Source organism: Pan paniscus, chromosome 10 (genome assembly GCF_029289425.2).
Source record: "Pan paniscus chromosome 10, NHGRI_mPanPan1-v2.0_pri, whole genome shotgun sequence".
NCBI lineage: Eukaryota > Metazoa > Chordata > Mammalia > Primates > Hominidae > Pan > Pan paniscus.
Window position 1 is genome coordinate 88,505,502 of NC_073259.2, and position 19,493 is coordinate 88,524,994.

General features: G+C 36.4%; 1 protein-coding gene across 1 annotated transcript in view; it reads left to right on the forward strand.

The window, feature by feature from the left end:
- PTPRQ (protein tyrosine phosphatase receptor type Q) overlaps window positions 1-19,493 on the forward strand; it is a 242,407-nt gene that overhangs the window by 19,650 nt on the left and 203,264 nt on the right. Inside the window, exons 7-8 of the mRNA XM_003811662.4 lie at window positions 5,285-5,413; window positions 8,397-8,543. Of these exons, the coding sequence (XP_003811710.3) occupies window positions 5,285-5,413; window positions 8,397-8,543 (276 nt within the window). The remainder of the gene's footprint in view (window positions 1-5,284; window positions 5,414-8,396; window positions 8,544-19,493) is intronic.

The window sequence follows — 19,493 nt, forward strand, 5'->3', positions numbered from 1 at the left end:
ACATTCTGCAGGATATTATCCAGGAGAACTTCCCCAATCTAGCAAGGCAGGTCAACATTCACATTCAGGGAATACAGAGAATGCCACAAAGATACTCCTCGAGAAGAGCAACTCTAAGACACATAATTGTCAGATTCACCAAAGTTGAAATGAAGGAAAAAATGTTAAGGGCAGCCAGAGAGAAAGGTCGGGTTACCCACAAAGGGAAGCCCATCAGACTAACAGCGGATCTCTCGGCAGAAACTCTACAAGCCAGAAGAGAGTGGGGGCCAATATTCAACATTCTTAAAGAAAAGAATTTTCAACCCAGAATTTCATATCCAGCCAAACTAAGCTTCATAAGTGAAGGAGAAATAAAATACTTTACAGACAAGCAAATGCTGAGAGATTTTGTCACCATCAGGCCTGCCCTAAAAGAGCTCCAGAAGGAAGCACTAAACATGGAAAGGAACAACCGGTACCAGCCACTGCAAAATCATGCCAAATTGTAAAGACCATCAAGGCTAGGAAGAAACTGCATCAACTAACGAGCAAAATAAACAAGCTAACATCATAATGACAGGATCAAATTCACACATAACAATATTAACTTTAAATGTAAATGGACTACATGCTACCATTAAAAGACACAGACTGGCAAATTGGATAAAGAGTGAAGACCCATCAGTGTGCTGTATTCAGGAAACCCAACTCACATGCAGAGACACACATAGGCTCAAAATAAAAGGATGGAGGAAGATCTACCAAGCAAATGGAAAACAAAAAAGGCAGGGGTTGCAATCCTAGTCTCTAATAAAACAGACTTTAAACCAACAAAGATCAAAAGAGACAAAGAAGGCCATTACATAATGGTAAACGGATCAATTCAACAAGAAGAGCTAACTATCCTAAATATATATGCACCCAATACAGGAGCACCCAGATACATAAAGCAAGTCCTGAGTGACCTAGAAAGAGACTTAGACTCCCACACAATAATAATGGGAGACTTTAACACCCCACTGTCAACATTAGACAGATCAACGAGACAGAAAGTTAACAAGGATACCCAGGAATTGAACTCAGCTCTGCACCAAGCGGACCTAATAGACATCTACAGAATTCTCCACCCCAAATCAACAGAATATACATTTTTTCAGCACCACACCACACCTATTCCAAAATTGACCACATAGTTGGAAATAAAGTTCTCCTCAGCAAATGTAAAAGATCAGAAATTATAACAAACTGTCTCTCAGATCACAGTGCAATCAAACTAGAACTCAGGATTAAGAAACTCACTCAAAACCGCTCAACTACATGGAAACTGAACAACCTGCTCCTGAATGACTACTGGGTACGTAACAAAATGAAGGCAGAAATAGAGATGTTCTTTGAAACCAATGAGAACAAAGACACAACATACCAGAATCTCTGGGACACATTCAAAGCAGTGTGTAGAGGGCAATTTATAGCACTAAATGCCCACAAGAGAAAGCAGAAAAGATCCAAAATTGACACCCTAACATCACAATTAAAAGAACTAGAAAAGCAAGAGCAAACACATTCAAAAGCTAGCAGAAGGCAAGAAATAACTAAAATCAGAGCAGAACTGAAGGACATAGAGACACAAAAAAACCCTTCAAAAAATTAATGAATCCAGGAGCTGGTTTTTTGAAAGGATCAACAAAATTGATAGACCGCTAGCAAGACTAATAAAGAAGAAAAGAGAGAAGAATCAAATAGATGCAATAAAAAATGATGAAGGGGATATTACCACCGATCCCACAGAAATACAAACTACCATCAGAGAATACTACAAACACCTCTATGCAAATAAACTAGAAAATCTAGAAGAAATGGATAAATTCCTCGACACATACACCCTCCCAAGACTAAACCAGGAAGAAGTTGACTCTCTGAATAGACCACTAACAGGCTCTGAAATTGTGGCAATAATCAATAGCTTGCCAACCAAAAAGAGTCCAGGACCGGATGGATTCACAGCCAAATTCTATCAGAGGTACAAGGAGGAACTGGTACCATTCCTTCTGAAACTATTCCAATCAATAGAAAAAGAGGGAATCCTCCCTAACTCATTTTATGAGGCCAGCATCATCCTGATACCAAAGCCGGGCAGAGACACAACCAGAAAAGAGAATTTTAGACCAATATCCTTGATGAACATTGATGCAAAAATCCTCAATAAAATACTGGCAAACGGAATCCAGCAGCACATCAAAAAGCTTATCTACCATGATCAAGTGGGCTTCATCCCTGGGATGCAAGGCTGGCTCAATATACACAAATCAATAAATGTAATCCAGCATATAAACAGAACCAAAGACAAAAAACACATGATTATCTCAATCGATGCAGAAAAGGCCTTTGACAAAATTCAACAACCCTCTATGCTAAAAACTCTCAATAAATTAGGAATTGATGGTACGTATCTCAAAATAATAAGAGCTATCTATGACAAACCCACAGCCAATATCATACTGAATGGGCAAAAACTGGAAGCATTCCCTTTGAAAACTGGCACAAGACAGGGATGCCCTCTCTCACCACTCCTATTCAACATAGTGTTGGAAGTTCTGCCCAGGGCAATTAGGGAGGAGAAGGAAGTAAAGGGTATTCAATTAGGAAAAGAGGAAGTCAAATTGTCCCTGTTTGCAGACGACATGATTGTGTATCTAGAAAACCCCATTGTCTCAGCCCAAAATCTCCTTAAGCTGATAAGCAATTTCAGCAAAGTCTCAGGATACAAAATCAATGTACAAAAATCACAGGCATTCCTATACACCAATAACAGACAAACAGAGAGCCAAATCATGAGTGAACTCCCATTCACCATTGCTTCAAAGAGAATAAAATACCTAGGAATCCACCTTACAAGGGACGTGAAGGACCTCTTCAAGGAGAACGACAAACCATTATTCAATGAAATAAAAGAGGATACAAACAAATGGAAGAACATTACATGCTCATGGGTAGGAAGAATCAATATCATGAAAATGGCCACACTGCCCAAGGTAATTTATAGATTCTACGCCATCCCCATCAAGCTACCAATGACTTTGTTCACAGAATTGGAAAAAACTACTTTAAAGTTCATATGGAACCAAAAAAGAGCCCGCATTGCCAAGTCAATCCTAAGCCAAAAGAACAAAGTTGGAGGCATCACACTACCTGACTTTAAACTATACTACAAGGCTACAGTAACTAAAACAGCATGGTACTGGTACCAAAACAGAGATATAGATCAGTGGAACAGAACAGAGTCCTCTGAAATAATGCCGCATATCTACAACTATCTGATCTTTGACAAACCTGAGAAAAACAAGCAATGTGGAAAGGATTCCCTATTTAATAAATGGTGCTGGCAAAACTGGCTAGCCATATGTAGAAAGCTGAAACTGGATCCCTTCCTTACACCTTATACAAAAATCAATTCAAGATGGATTAAAGACTTAAAAGTTAGACCTAAAACCATAAAAACCCTAGAAGAAAACCTAGGCAATACCATTCAGGACATAGTCATGGGCAAGGACTTCATGTCTAAAACACCAAAAGCAGTGGCAACAAAAGCCAAAATTGACAAATGGGATCTAATTAAACTAAAGAGCTTCTGCATAGCAAAAGAAACTACCATCAGAGTGAACAGGCAACCTACAAAATGGGAGAACATTTTCACAACCTACTCATCTGACAAAGGGCTAATATCCAGAATCTACAATGAACTCAAACAAATTTACAAGAAAAAGCAAACAACCACATCAAAAAGTGGGCGAAGGACATGAACAGACACTTCTCAAAAGAAGACATTTATGCAGCCAAAAAACACATGAAAAAATGCTCACCATCACTGGCCATCAGAGAAATGCAAATCAAAACCACAATGAGATACCATCTCACACCAGTTAGAATGGCAATCATTAAAAAGTCAGGAAACAACAGGTGCTGGAGAAGATGTGGAGAAATAGGAACATTTTTACACTGTTGGTGGGACTGTAAACTAGTTCAACCATTGTGGAAGTCAGTGTGGCAATTCCTCAGGGATCTAGAACTAGAAATACCATTTGACCCAGCCATCCCATTACTGGGTGTATACCCAAAGGACTATAAAACATGCTGCTATAAAGACACATGCACACATATGTTTATTGTGGCATTATTCACAATAGCAAAGACTTGGAACCAACCCAAATGTCCAACAATGATAGACTGGATTAAGAAAATGTGGCACATATACACCATGGAATACTATGCAGCCATAAAAAATGATGAGTTCATGTCCTTTGTAGGGACATGGATGAAATTGGAAATCATCATTCTCAGTAAACTATCAGAAGAACAAAAAACCAAACACTGCATATTCTCACTCATAGGTGGGAATTGAACAATGAGAACACATGGACACAGGAAGGGGAACATCATACTCTGGGGACTGTTGTGGGGTGGGGGGAGGGGGAGGGATAGCTTTAGGAGTTATACCTAATGCTAAATGACGAGTTAATGGGTGCAGCAAACCAACATGGCACATGTATACATATGTAACTAACCTGCACGTTGTGCACATGTACCCTAAAACTTAAAGTGTAATAATAATAAAATTAAAAAAAAAATGATTTCATAAGGGTCATACAAGGTGAAATTTGCTAGATAATAATTTTGTTTTGAAAAATATTTGGAATTGTTTTATTTCAATTAAAAGAATAAACATCTAAGAAAAACAGAGTAATTTAAAATGTCATTATTATTTTCATGTTATCAATATTACATTTGAATCCTCCAAATGTAGATTATAAATTTGTTCTTAGAACAAATACAAATATTGATACAAAAAGTAAAAATTATTGTTCATAATTTTGAGGGTCTTTTTCTTGAAACTTCTACCTGTGTTAATAAGAGAGAAAATGTTTATCAAGCCAGATAACCAGACTTTGTTGATCCAGACTTTGTTGAATGCAGTATATATATGCAGGTATAAATGTTTCAAGACAATGTAACATTGGCAATAAATGTATTACAATGAATATTAGAATGAAACTTGTGCAGTGCAATAGTAAACAGTATTAAATAAAATCAGTAATTGTTAAAAATAAGTTTATCTGATGATCCAGCATGTGTTATTCACAATTTTCAATTATATTCCATTTATTCTTTTTTAAGTTAAAAAAACTCTGCTTTTAAGCACGATATTTTATTTTCCTTCTTTGCCTTTGTGTTTTATTATGTGTATTTAATAGGGTGCGCTTTCATTTTAAATATGTTATGTATTTATTTTCTATAATTATTTTAGTGCCTGAAGGACCACCACAAAACTGTGTAACAGGCAACATCACAGGAAAGTCCTTTTCAATTTTATGGGACCCACCAACTATAGTAACAGGGAAATTTAGTTATAGAGTTGAATTATATGGACCATCAGGTAAGCCTTAATTGGTTTTGTGTTTGCCTTTTGGAGTGAGAATAATAAAATATGTTACCAATATCAAACTCTGTTTAAAAGTATCAGACTCTTTTTAAAAGACCCTAAGATTGAAGCAAACAATAGGAAAGTCATAAGGAAGGTGAGGTCCTTTGATTTTTTAATTCAAAACCATAAATGAGTATAAGAATGACAAAACTATTCATGTTCCACATTTCATGTGATGCATGTGAAAAACTAGAGATAACTCCTCAAGAAAAAAGTGTTAGTGGAGATATACATCTTCAAATATTTGAACAAGAAGTCCTTGGCTTACATTCATGAAGAACAATGGACTTTGACTATATTAAATTAGATTTCTATTCACTGCTAGGAGCCTAGTTTTTAATCATTAGAAAGAGCTCTCTAAAAATAACATGGAAAATCTCTGTATCTTCTGCTCTATTTTGCTGTGGACCTAAAACTGCTTTAAAAAAGAAAACCTATTAAAATTTTTGGGCAGCTTTATAAAGTGGCAAGTTCTCCATCTTTGTAAGCAAGCAGGACCTGGACATCCACTTGCCAGAGATACTTTGAGAGGATCAAGTATTATATCATTAGGATCAAGTATTATATCATTAGAAGTGAATTATGTAAAGTCTAAAATTCTCTCCTGATTGAGATCCTATGATTCTATGAAAGAAGTTTAATTCTAACAATGATGAGATAAATAATAAAGCCACATATTTTCATTTATTTGGGGGCATCAAAAAAGATACAGAGTTCCAACTCATTTTATTTTGCAATTTCGGTGGTATGAGTCACTCATCACCATCATGAGTAACCTTTATCTTTCATCCCTAAGTAACTTATGCTCCTAAAATTCTGAAATACTTTTACTTCCTAAAAAAAGATAATTCCCTCCACTCACCCATCCGATACACAGAAACAGACATGGATACACAGCTACATCTTTTCTGTCTGACATTATTGTTCAATACTTGGCTGAAGTACTCTTTCATTTGTAAGGCTGGCTGATAAATCAAGTGAGAGGCATGTAGCAATAATTGCATTTAGCAACATGGGAGTGATCACATGCTTTCAGTATGGTGGAACATGTAGGGTAAATACATGATTGAATTAGTTTAAGAGTGAATGGGAGAAGATCATTGGAACAATGGGTGTAGAAATTCTTTTGAGTTTAGCTGCAAAGCAAAGCAGTGAATAGGGAGTAAGGGTAGGGATAAGTGAAGTCAACAGGTCTCTTCAGTAAGAACATATAAAGCATGTTTGTTTGCTGATGGAAATGAGGAAAATAAGGAAAATGTTAATGACATAAGAAAAACAAGAATTACTGGAAAGGTGTCTGTCTGTGTGGGCAGAAGGTGAGATCTTTTGCTCAAATGTAGCCATTGGTTTGAGATAAGAATACAGATAATTTGTCCATACTAACAGATAATTTGTCCGTAAGTTGTTCTTATAGGTTGTAAGGCAGAGTATATGGGTGTAGATGCTGGTAAATATATAGTTGTGTTGGTGGGAGCCTGTGGCAAATATTTTCTAACTGGTTTACCTTTTTCAGTGTAGTGGGAAGCAAGACTATTAGTTGGGAGTGAAGATAGGGCAGAAGGTATTAGAGGTCTGAGCAGAGAAGAGTAAGTGTAAAATAATCATCTAGAAGAGTAGAGTGATTGGACCGTTGACTATGTAAGTTGAGTAAGATTCCAGGCACCATGTAGGGCTCATTCAAGGTTTGGCTATGAATAAAGTGACATCAATTAATGGCTTTGTGCTGTAAATGAGCTGCCTTCAACAACAGAAGGGCAAGGGAATTGGAGGCCTGTGTAAGGCAGTGATTATAATTGAAACTGACACTGAAGATGGGCAAAGAGTGGAAATCAAGTGGTGAGGGGCCAAATAAAATAAAACAAAAATAAAATAGGTGATTAAATCAATGGATTGTTGATTTCAGTGGATTTAAAGAATTATCAGTTCAGAATTATAGAGGAAATGTAAAGGAAGTAAGCAAAAGTGGTTAGAAAAAAGTTGCATGAAATTGAGATTCTTAATGATACGGAGTAATTGGTGATAGTAATGTCCAAGTTATGATCTTGAGGGAGTGGCTGAAATTCTGGAAAACTAGATTATTTAAGGAAATATCTAAGTAATTTAAGGATTAAGTCTCAGGATATTAAAATCAGCACAAATTAAGATGGTAGCCTTGAACCAAAGCTAGACCATGAAAGTAAATGAGAGTAAATGACCCTCAGGTTAGTAGATTACGACAACTGTGAGGGCTAGTGGATTTCACTGGTGATATAGTATTTAAAGCTGTGGGCTTTTATAAGGAGGGAGAGAGGTGGAGCAATGAGGAGCAAGGACAACACCTACCACACCTAAAGGCCTGGTTACTTGAGAGCTGTGGGGCAAAAACAGACTGCCACCATTTGGGGTGGCTGCAGGGGAACAAAAACAGTGTTCTCAGGAAAGAGCCAGTTTGTAGTTAGAGCAAGAAGGTAAAGGAAACATTTAAAGCAAAGTCGAAGATTTAAAGTATTGTGCTGACAGACTAAGGAATTTTGTTCAGAAGCTAAACTAGAAATATTTTCTAAATATATCCTCTTATAGAAGATAATGAAATTATTTAGCATTTTAATTGAATAACTTTGAGTATAAAATCTGGTCACTTTTTGAACTGATAAAATTTGATGCTTCCCTTTTCAATATGTCAAAAATAATCTGGTAATTCAAAAGGGCTTTATGATTTAATAAAAGTAATTTTAAGCACTGGAACATTTTCATGTTCTTTCATTTATTTTCATTAAATTGATATCAGTGCACTACTAAGCCACATGTTTAAAATATATGCAGTTTTGATATTATAATAACAAATTTTAGTGCATAGGTTAACACTTGAATTGTTGTCTTTGGCTCTGTACTTAAATGTGAACATGATTGCACGCTTGATAAAAAATAATCCATAGCTATCTTCCACTTTTTGCAGGTCGCATTTTGGATAACAGCACAAAAGAACTCAAGTTTGCATTCACTAACCTAACACCATTTACAATGTATGATGTCTATATTGCGGCTGAAACCAGTGCAGGGACTGGGCCCAAGTCAAATATTTCAGTATTCACTCCACCAGATGGTAAGAACATAGGGAATGAGTGAGATATTTTTGGTATGCTTATGAACTTCATGAATTGGTAAAACATGATATTAGAAGCAATTTGTTTTATATTTACTTAAATCATGTTATTTCCTTATTAAATTACTACCTAATTCATTCTGAACATGTGTTCTCCAGAATGTTAAACTCATAGCATGCTTCATAATAAAAGGGACCCAAGATCAGGTAAGATTAGGAAATATCATATGTAGTATTGGCCTGTTAGAGATTCACAATAAAATTTAGCAAAACCTCAAGAAGTCATAAGGTAAACAAACACATTTAGTATGGTTTAACTACATTTTTAAATGTGGAATCTATTTTTTCTCACAGAACTAGTATTTAGAAGAATTCCTATACTCCCAATTCTTTCAACAAAATATGTTTATAATCAAAACGGGATTCTAAGCAAGTGAAGATTCTGAGTGGATGTATGATATAGATTTACCAGCATTTACTGAAGTTATGAAAAGATTATTTTTCCTCAAGAAACTTCCTTATAAGTATTCAATAAACATCATTGTTTTAGGTGAACTATACTTTAAAAAGAATGTTTCCATACTATTTCACAACATATCTTTCAGGCCCACACTGAACTTGCTAAATGTCTTATTTCTATTTAGGGATTGTAATTATGGACAAAAATAACAGTAAATTCTTATAACACATTAACACTTGGAAAAGTTTCCAGACTTTGTTTGTGTGGAAGCTAACATACAGTAACTTATAAATGAAATGTAGACATGTACACACACACACACACACACACACACACACACACACACACACGGGTCATACATTCCTCATTCAAGCATTTGACCATTAGAGGGCAGTAACTATTAGGAAATTTTGTACTTCTCCCCTTTAAAGAAACAACCATTGATATTTTTTTGAAAGAACGTAAAAGTTACATTTTATCTATTTCAGATGGAAATTCTGACATATATATAGTTTTAGAATACATATAAGAAAGTTGTACATATTCATAAGGAAAATGTTCTTTTTTTGTATTAAAATTTTACCTTTGTGTTTCTATCAGAAAAATCTTAGCATTGTGTAGCTTCTTCCTTAAATCTTAAGTTTTCCTCCATCTCCACCTAAAAACTGCTCTTAAGCATGTCCTAGGAAACTAGACAGATTTATGGACACTAGCAAATAAAGCAGAGCCCTTGATTTTGGTCTTAATAGAGTTTTCTCAACCAACTCAATGTACCCATTGATTTCTATTCTTGTTATACAATTAAATACATCCTGAACTATTGTCTTCTTTCAAGACCAGCTGATTTTGGTGCTTCCAAATAGAATCCACAACTCAATAAACATATTTTTATTGTCATCATTCTTGGACTACAGCATGTGACAAAAATAGGGAAATAGATAATGCATATGCTGTGTACAATGTCATGTTATTTGTCTTGGATTATTTTAAAATTTACTTGCCTTAATTTCTACATTTTTTATCCACAAAAGAAGTAGAATCTTCAGGTCATAGTTCAGTATATTTCACAAGGCCTATTTTTCACACCAAATCATTTTAAGTAGATGACTCCATTTGCCCTGTATAAAAAGCAATTTGTCCTGTGTTTCATTCTGTTATCTTCCTGACTCACTCCTCCTATAGATCACACCCTGGTGGGTCTTAGAGGGGCCTCCTGGCAACTGGTGGGTTCCACCAAAGGCAGGGTTGGCATGGTTCTTATATCCTCATGTCAGCCTTCATCCATGGAGTTCACTTGGGACAGTTCAGCCACAGGAGCTGCCTCAATGGAATACTCTGGCAAATGCAGTAAATGTAGCTTTCTACTTCTGACACCACTAATTAATCCTGGTTTCAGTATTTAAAACTTTGAAATAAATGGATCTTTAAACTATATGAGAACAATGTGATAACTCATTAGAACTATCTTTCAATTTAAAAATGATTTCTTAATTTTATATTATCCTTTTCATTAATACAACAGGGTTTTTAGTATTCTAATTAAAGTTACTTAATTTAATTTCTTCTCCATATTTAAAACCAGTCTATCATCTATTTAAAAAATAATTAGGACTAGTTTGCTTCTTTTAAATTACCTTTTAAAACAACTGGTGCTCTTATAAATCTCCAGATACTCATAGAAAAATGTTGCATTGACCTCTTATAGAGAATGTTATGTGCTATTACATTACAGTGGAGTTGATTTCATTACCCCTGGGGATGTTACGGTCCATAGTCTACTTTGAAAGAAAATCAGCATCCTATTATTTTAGCAGTTCTCTTATGTATTTCCTAAGCCCCCTATATGTCTCTTAATATTTTGATGAGTAGATTTCTGCATAGGCATGAAAATAAATGATTTTGGAAAAAAAAGATAATAATCTCCAAAGCTATAAAATGTCATAGAGTTGCCTATTCCAAAATCAGATAATGCTGATGAATATAACATAGGCAACAGCATTCTTCTAATTTGTGTGAGGGGTAAAAAAAAATAAGCAGACTGTGATGCTTCAATATTGTCTAACAACTTTTCTGTCAGGGTAGTTTAGCATGACCATTTCTTAAAAGCAGACAAATTTCTGAGATTCTTGTTTACTCCCTCTTAAACAGACTATGGCAGTGAAGACGTTTGTCCTCAGTGATTTAAACTTGTTACTTTCTGCAAATAGTAGTAAAATCTTTGCAAGAAAATAACTGAGAGCCTGCCAACTTTGTGTTTTCAGGATTTGCAATGGCTTTAATTTTTACTACTTGTTTTTCAAAATATACTTCTAAAGAAACTTTAATTTGCTAGATAATGGCAAAAATGATCTTAATGTATTTTCTTTTACCATAATGCTGTTTGTCTCTATTTCATTTCTTCTCATAGTTTTTCATTTGAACACTTCAAATCATTTGGAATATATTTTAATAAATCATATGCTATTGTGTTTCTAATGCATTAGTAAAATTTATAAATATATTAACTCGAGAATAATTCTTAGGTAGTCCATGTATATAACAACTTCAAAATTAAAATTATTTTGCCATTATCTAGAAAATTCATCATCGAGCAGCATTAATTTTGAAGTTGGAGAAAATGGCATTGGGGTAAAGAAAATGTGAGTTTTTTTGGCCAAATGTCTAACTTATTTCTCATGTATTTGTAAAATTTGTAAATGTATCGACTTGAGAATGACTCTTAGGTATTTCCTGTGGACATCACCTTCAAAACTGATGCTGAACCATGAATAATTGAGTTGTGTGTTTGATTTTCTTTAGTTAATTTTGTATCAATATTAAAGTCTTCTCTAGTTTCCCCATAAGAATTTGTGGTCTAACAGATCAAGTATCTTTTTAAAGACAAGATACAATGCTGTTGACTCCATTTCCTTTATCCCCTAAGCTTAAATAGGAAAAAAAAAGATAAGTTTATAGTCATTATTTTTATGCAAGTTTGAGGTACATTTTAAGGTAATATAGAACCACTTAATCTTTACTTGGATTGTAATTTTTGGCATTAAGTATCATGGGGCAACACTTACTAAGAAAGTAAGTATTGAATATATAGAATATATAGAAATATATATTCTAATTAAAAGATAAAAAATAGTGTCTGCTACTACTCTTGGTTTCACTAGCAAAATAAGAGACAGTAAAATATATATAGTTTTCTGCTGTCCTGCATAATATTTGATATATAACACATTAGTGTGTTACATTGACTTGAACTGATCATTTCACTTATTTTTCAATAGGCAGGGTTTAGTTGCCTGATTAATATGATCAATGTAGTCATTAGCTGTTTTTTTTTTTTCAGTTGAGATTCTACATCAGTTCAAAATAAATGGAAAAAGTGCCAGATCTCCTCTGACTTAAGTTATGCAATACTGGCTATTGTTTTGTCTGCATAAAAACTGCAAAATAAAATTTTAAAAAGAGATGGAATAGGAGATTTGCTATTTAAATAGCCATGTTATTTTACACCACACAATTAATTGGAAAGTTTCTCCACCCTTGAAAAATGCATATTGGTAAATTGCATATTGGTAAATATGATGATGCAAACAAGAGCTCTAGGTACAATATATTTTAGTGAAATAAAACTCATACTAGAGGTGACCTGTGCAAAGGGCTTTATCTGTCTTATTCCTTCCTCTGTCCTCAAGTGCCTAGAACAGTGATCATATGATCAATGCTCAGTGTGTTGAATGATGAATGAATGGCCCAACGATTTTCACAATATCTAGGGAGTCTTTACCGGTTACTTCATGAAGACAAAGGAAAAAACTCAATCTATTGGATGAAAACTTTATATAGTCATAGTTACTATAAAGCCAACTTAAGCATAATTATATTTGCTCATTATAAATAACATATATGGGAGTTATAAAATTATTTTTCAATTCCTTTCTGTTGTCTTAAAAAGAAACGGGGTCATTTTTCCTTTGTTCCCTTTTAAGACTATATGCCTGTCTTCTAACTAGAATTTGCTAAACCTGTACCACTGCCAGATAGTTTAGGGAAATTAACTGAAAGTGTAACAACAATCTGATAATAAGGGATCATAATTTTATGCCATTTTCTCTTTCTTAAAAGTTTTAGAAATTTGAGAAATTTTCTTGAACTCTTTGTTCCTTATAGTAACCTGTATAGTAATAGGAAAGCTATAATGACACCCATTTTATAGATAAGGAAAGTAGAGGTTGGAGGGATGCATGAGCTATTCATAATCACAAGTTGAACTGTAAATAAAAATGATCAAAAGCCCAGGGGATATTTGTTTTTTGCCCGTTACTCCTGTGAAACTGGGAAGTTCCCTAGATGTCACTCTTAGTGACTTTACAAATAGAACTTGCTTTAAGTTCTTGGTACTTTATTTTAAACCAATTGTTAGTTTGTTCCTATTTTTATTTACTATTGCAATGAGTGAGGGCACCTGAAATTTGAAAATAACATGATTATTTTTAAAATATCAGAAAAAAATCAATCAACTCTTCAAACAATTTCATGTAGTAAATTAAAACGCAGTCTAATTTAACTTACCAACTATATTTAATTGCATTCAGAGTCTTCTGGATATTAATTTTCAATCTGTTGTTATAATTTTTATGAAACCATCAAGATTTCAACTGGCATTAATTATCTCCAAATAGGCAGATTCTCAAGAAAATTACTTTTATTAATTAATTTGTTTCAAACAAATGTTATGAATTTATTTTGGAAAATTATTCTGTTATTCTGCTCCTTACTTACATTTCGAGAACAATGTTTAGAAATTTAGGCAAGATGGCCAAATAGGAACAGCTCCCGTCTACAGCTCCCAGCGTGAACGACGCAGAAGACGGGTGATTTCTGCATTTCCATCTGAGGTACTGGGTTCATCTCACTAGGGAGTGCCAGACAGTGGGTGCAGGTCAGTGGGTGTGCGCACCGTGTGCGAGCCGAAGCAGGGCGAGGCATTGCCTCACTCGGGAAGCGCAAGGGGTCAGGGAGTTCCCTTTCCCCTTGTCAAAGAAAGGGGTGACGGACGGCACCTGGAAAATCGGGTCACTCCGACCCGAATACTGCGCTTTTCTGACGGGCTTAAAAAACGGCGCACCACGAGATTATATCCCACACCTGACACGGAGGGTCCTACGCCCACGGAGTCTCGCTGATTGCTAGCACAGCAGTCTGAGATCAAACTGCAAGGCGGCAGCGAAGCTGGGTGAGGGGCGCCCGCCATTGCCCAGGCTTGCTTAGGTAAACAAAGCAGTCTGGAAGCTCCAACTGGGTGGAGCCCACAACAGCTCAAGGAGGCCTGCCTGCCTCTGTAGGCTCCACCTCTGGGGGCAGGGCACAGACAAACAAAAAGACAGCAGTAACCTCTGCAGACTTAAATGTCCCTGTCTGACAGCTTTGAAGAGAGCAGTGGTTCTCCCAGCACGCAGCTGGAGATCTGAGAACGGGCAGACTGCCTCCTCAAGTGGGTCCCTGACGCCTGACCCCTGAGCAGCCTAACTGGGAGGCATCCCCCAGCAGGGGCACACTGACACCTCACATGGCCGGGTACTCCAACAGACCTGCAGCTGAGGGTCCTGTCTATTAGAAGGAAAACTAACAAACAGAAAGGACATCCACACCAAAAACCCATCTGTACATCACCATCATCAAAGACCAAAAGTAGATAAAACCACAAAGATGGGGAAAAAACAGAACAGAAAAACTGGAAACTCTAAAAAGCAGAGCGCCTCTCCTCCTCCAAAGGAATGCAATTCCTCACCAGCAATGGAACAAAGTTGGACGGAGAACGACTTTGACGAGCTGAGAGAAGCTTCAGACGATCAAATTACTCTGAGCTACGGGAGGACATTCAAACCAAAAGCAAAGAAGTTGAAAACTTTGAAAAAAATTTAGAAGAATGTATAACTAGAATAACCAATACAGAGAAGTGCTTAAAGGAGCTGATGGAGCTGAAAACCAAGGCTCGAGAACTACGTGAAGAATGCAGAAGCCTCAGGAGCCGATGCGATCAACTGGAAGAAAGGGTATCAGCGATGGAAGATGAAGTGAATGAAATGAAGTGAGAAGGGAAGTTTAGAGAAAAACGAATAAAAAGAAATGAGCAAAGCCTCCAAGAAATATGGGACTATGTGAAAAGACCAAATCTACGTCTGACTGGTGTACCTGAAAGTGACGGGGAGAATGGAACTAAGTTGGAAAACACTCTGCAGGATATTATCCAGGAGAACTTCCCCAATCTAGCAAGGCAGGCCAACGTTCAGATTCAGGAAATACAGAGAAAACCACAAAGATACTCCTCGAGAAGAGCAACTCCAAGACACATAATTGTCAGATTCACCAAAGTTGAAATGAAGGAAAAAATGTTAAGGGCAGCCGGAGAGAAAGGTCGGGTTACCCTCAAAGGGAAGCCCATCAGACTAACAGCGGATTTCTCGGCAGAAACCCTACAAGCCAGAAGAGAGTGGGGGCCAATATTCAACATTCTTAAAGAAAAGAATTTTCAACCCAGAATTTCATATCCAGCCAAACTAAGCTTCATAAGTGAAGGAGAAATAAAATACTTTACAGACAAGCAAATGCTGAGAGATTTTGTCACCACCAGGCCTGCCCTAAAAGAGCTCCTGAAGGAAGCACTAAACATGGAAAGGAACAACCGGTACCAGCTGCTGCAAAATCATGCCAAAATGTAAAGACCATCGAGACTAGGAAGAAACTGCATCAACTAATGAGCAAAATAACCAGCTAACATCATAATGACAGGGTCAAATTCACACATAACAATATTAACTTTAAATGTAAATGGACTAAATGCTCCAATTAAAAGACACAGACTGGCAAATTGGATAAAGAGTCAAGACCCATCAGTGTGCTGTATTCAGGAAACCCATCTCACGTGCAGAGACACACATAGGCTCAAAATAAAAGGATGGAGGAAGATCTACCAAGCAAATGGAAAACAAAAAAAGGCAGGGGTTGCAATCCTAGTCTCTGATAAAACAGACTTTAAACCAATAAAGATCAAAAGAGACAAAGAAGGCCATTACATAATGGTAAAGGGATCAATTCCACAAGAAGAGCTAACCTAAATATATATGCACCCAATACAGGAGCACCCAGATTCATAAAGCAAGTCCTGAGTGACCTACAAAGAGACTTAGACTCCCACACATTAATAATGGGAGACTTTAACACCCCACTGTCAACATTAGACAGATCAACAAGACAGAAAGTCAACAAGGATACCCAGGAATTGAACTCAGCTCTGCACCAAGTGGACCTAATAGACATCTACAGAAGTCTCCACCCCAAATCAGCACAATATACATTTTTTTCAGCACCACACCACACCTATTCCAAAATTGACCACATACTTGGAAGTAAAGCTCTCCTCAGCAAATGTAAAAGAACAGAAATTATAACAAACTATCTCTCAGACCACAGTGCAATCAAACTAGAACTCAGGATTAAGAATCTCACTCAAAACTGCTCAACTACATGGAAACTGAACAACCTGCTCCTGAATGACTACTGGGTACATAATGAAATGAAGGCAGAAATAAAGATGTTCTTTGAAACCAACGAGAACAAAGACACAACATACCAGAATCTCTGGGACGCATTCAAAGCAGTGTGTAGAGGGAAATTTATAGCACTAAATGCCCACAAGAGAAAGCAGGAAAGATCCAAAATTGACACCCTAACATCACAATTAAAAGAACTAGAAAAGCAAGAGCAAACACATTCAAAAGCTAGCAGAAGGCAAGAAATAACTAAAATCAGAGCAGAACTGATGGATATAGAAACACAAAAAACCCTTCAAAAAATTAATTAATCCAGGAGCTGGTTTTTTGAAAGGATCAACAAAATACATAGACCACTAGCAAGACTAATAAAGAAAAAAAGAGAGAAGAATCAAATAGATGCAACACAAAATGATGAAGGGGATATCACCACCGATCCCACAGAAATGCAAACTACCATCAGAGAATACTACAAACACCTCTATGCAAATAAACTAGAAAATCTAGAAGGAATGGATAAATTCCTTGACACATACACTCTCCCAAGACTAAACCAGGAAGAAGTTGAATCTCTGAATAGACCAATAACAGGCTCTGAAATTGTGGCAATAATCAATAGCTTACCAACCAAAAAGAGTCCAGGACCAGATGGATTCACAGCCGAATTCTATCAGAGGTACAAGGAGGAACTGGTACCATTCCTTCTGAAACTATTCCAATCAATAGAAAAAGAGGGAATCCTCCCTAACTCATTTTATGAGGCCAGCATCATTCTGATACCAAAGTCAGGCAGAGACACAACCAAAAAAGAGAATTTTAGACCAATATCCTTGATGAACATTGATGCAAAAATCCTCAATAAATTACTGGTAAAACGAATCCAGCAGCACATCAAAAAGCTTATCCACCATGATCAAGTGGGCTTCATCCCTGGGATGCAAGGCTGGTTCAATATATGAAAATCAATAAACATAATCCAGCATATAAACAGAGCCAAAGACAAAAACCACGTGATTATCAGAATAGATGCAGAAAAGGCCTTTGACAAAATTCAACAACCCTTCATGCTAAAAACTCTCAATAAATTAGGTATTGATGGGATGTATTTCAAAATAATAAGAGCTATCTATGACAAACCCACAGCCAATATCATACTGAATGGGCAAAAACTGGAAGCATTCCCTTTGAAAACTGGCACAAGACAGGGATGCCCCCTCTCACCACTCCTATTCAACATAGTGTTGGAAGTTCTGTCCAGGGCAATTAGGCAGGAGAAGGAAATAAAGGGCATTCAGTTAGGAAAACAGGAAGTCAAATTGTCCCTGTTTGCAGATGACATGATTGTATATCTAGAATACCCCATTGTCTCAGCCCAAAATCTCCTTAAGCTGATAAGCAACTTCAGCAAAGTCTCAGGATACAAAACCAATGTACACAAATCACAAGCATTCTTATACACCAACAACAGACAAACAGAGAACCAAATCATGAGTGAACTCCCATTCACAATTGCTTCAAAGAGAATAAAATACCTAGGAATCCAACTTACAAGGGATGTGAAGGACCTCTTCAAGGAGAACTACAAACCACTGCTCAATGAAATAAAAGAGGATACAAACAAATGGAAGAACATTCCATGCTCATGGGTATGAAGAATCAATATCGTGAAAATGGCCATACTGCCCAAGGTAATTTACAGATTCAATGGCATCCCCATCAAGCTACCAATGCCTTTCTTCACAGAATTGGAAAAAACTACTTTAAAGTTCATATGGAACCAAAAAAGAGCCCGCATTGCCAAGTCAATCCTAAGCCAAAAGAACAAAGCTGGAGGATCACACTACCTGACTTTAAACTATACTACAAGGCTACAGTAACAAAAACAGCATGGTACTGGTACCAAAACAGAGATATAGATCAATGGAACAGAACAGAGCCCTCAGAAAAAACGCCGCATATCTACAACTATCTGATCTTTGACAAACCTGAGAAAAACAAGCAATGGGGAAATGATTCCCTATTTAATAAATGGTGCTGGGAAACTGACTAGCCATATGTAGAAAGCTGAAACTGGATCCCTTCCTTACACCTTATACAAAAATTAATTCAAGATGGATTAAAGACTTAAACGTTAGACCTAAAACCATAAAAACCCTAGAAGAAAACCTAGGCAATACCATTCAGGACATAGGCATGGGCAAGGACTTCATGTCTAAAACACCAAAAGCAATGGCAACAAAAGCCAAAATTGACAAATGGGATCTAATTAAACTAAAGAGCTTCTGTACAGCAAAAGAAACTACCATCAGAGTGAACAGGCAACCTACAAAATGGGAGAACATTTTCACAACCTACTCATCTGACAAAGGGCTAATATCCAGAATCTGCAATGAACTCAAACAAATTTACAAGAGAAAAACAAACAACCCCATCAAAAAGTGGGCAAAGGACATGAACAGACCCTTCTCAAAAGAAGACATTTATGCAGCCAAAAGACACATGAAAAAATGCTCATCATCACTGGCCATCAGAGAAATGCAAATCAAAACCACAATGAGATACCATCTCACGCCAGTTAGAATGGCAGTCATTAAAAAGTCAGGAAAGAACAGGTGCTGGAGAGGATGTGGAGAAATAGGAACACTTTTACACTGTTGGTGGGACTGTAAACTAGTTCAACCATTGTGGAAGTCAGTGTGGCGATTCCTCGGGGATCTAGAACTAGAAATACCATTTGACCCAGCCATCCCATTACTGGGTATATACCCAAAGGACTATAAATCATGCTGCTATAAAGACACATGCACACGTATGTTTATTGTGGCACTATTCACAATAGCAAAGACTTGGAACCAACCCAAATGTCCAACAATGATAGACTGGATTAAGAAAATGTGGCACATATACACCATGGAATACTATGCAGCCATAAAAAATGATGAGTTC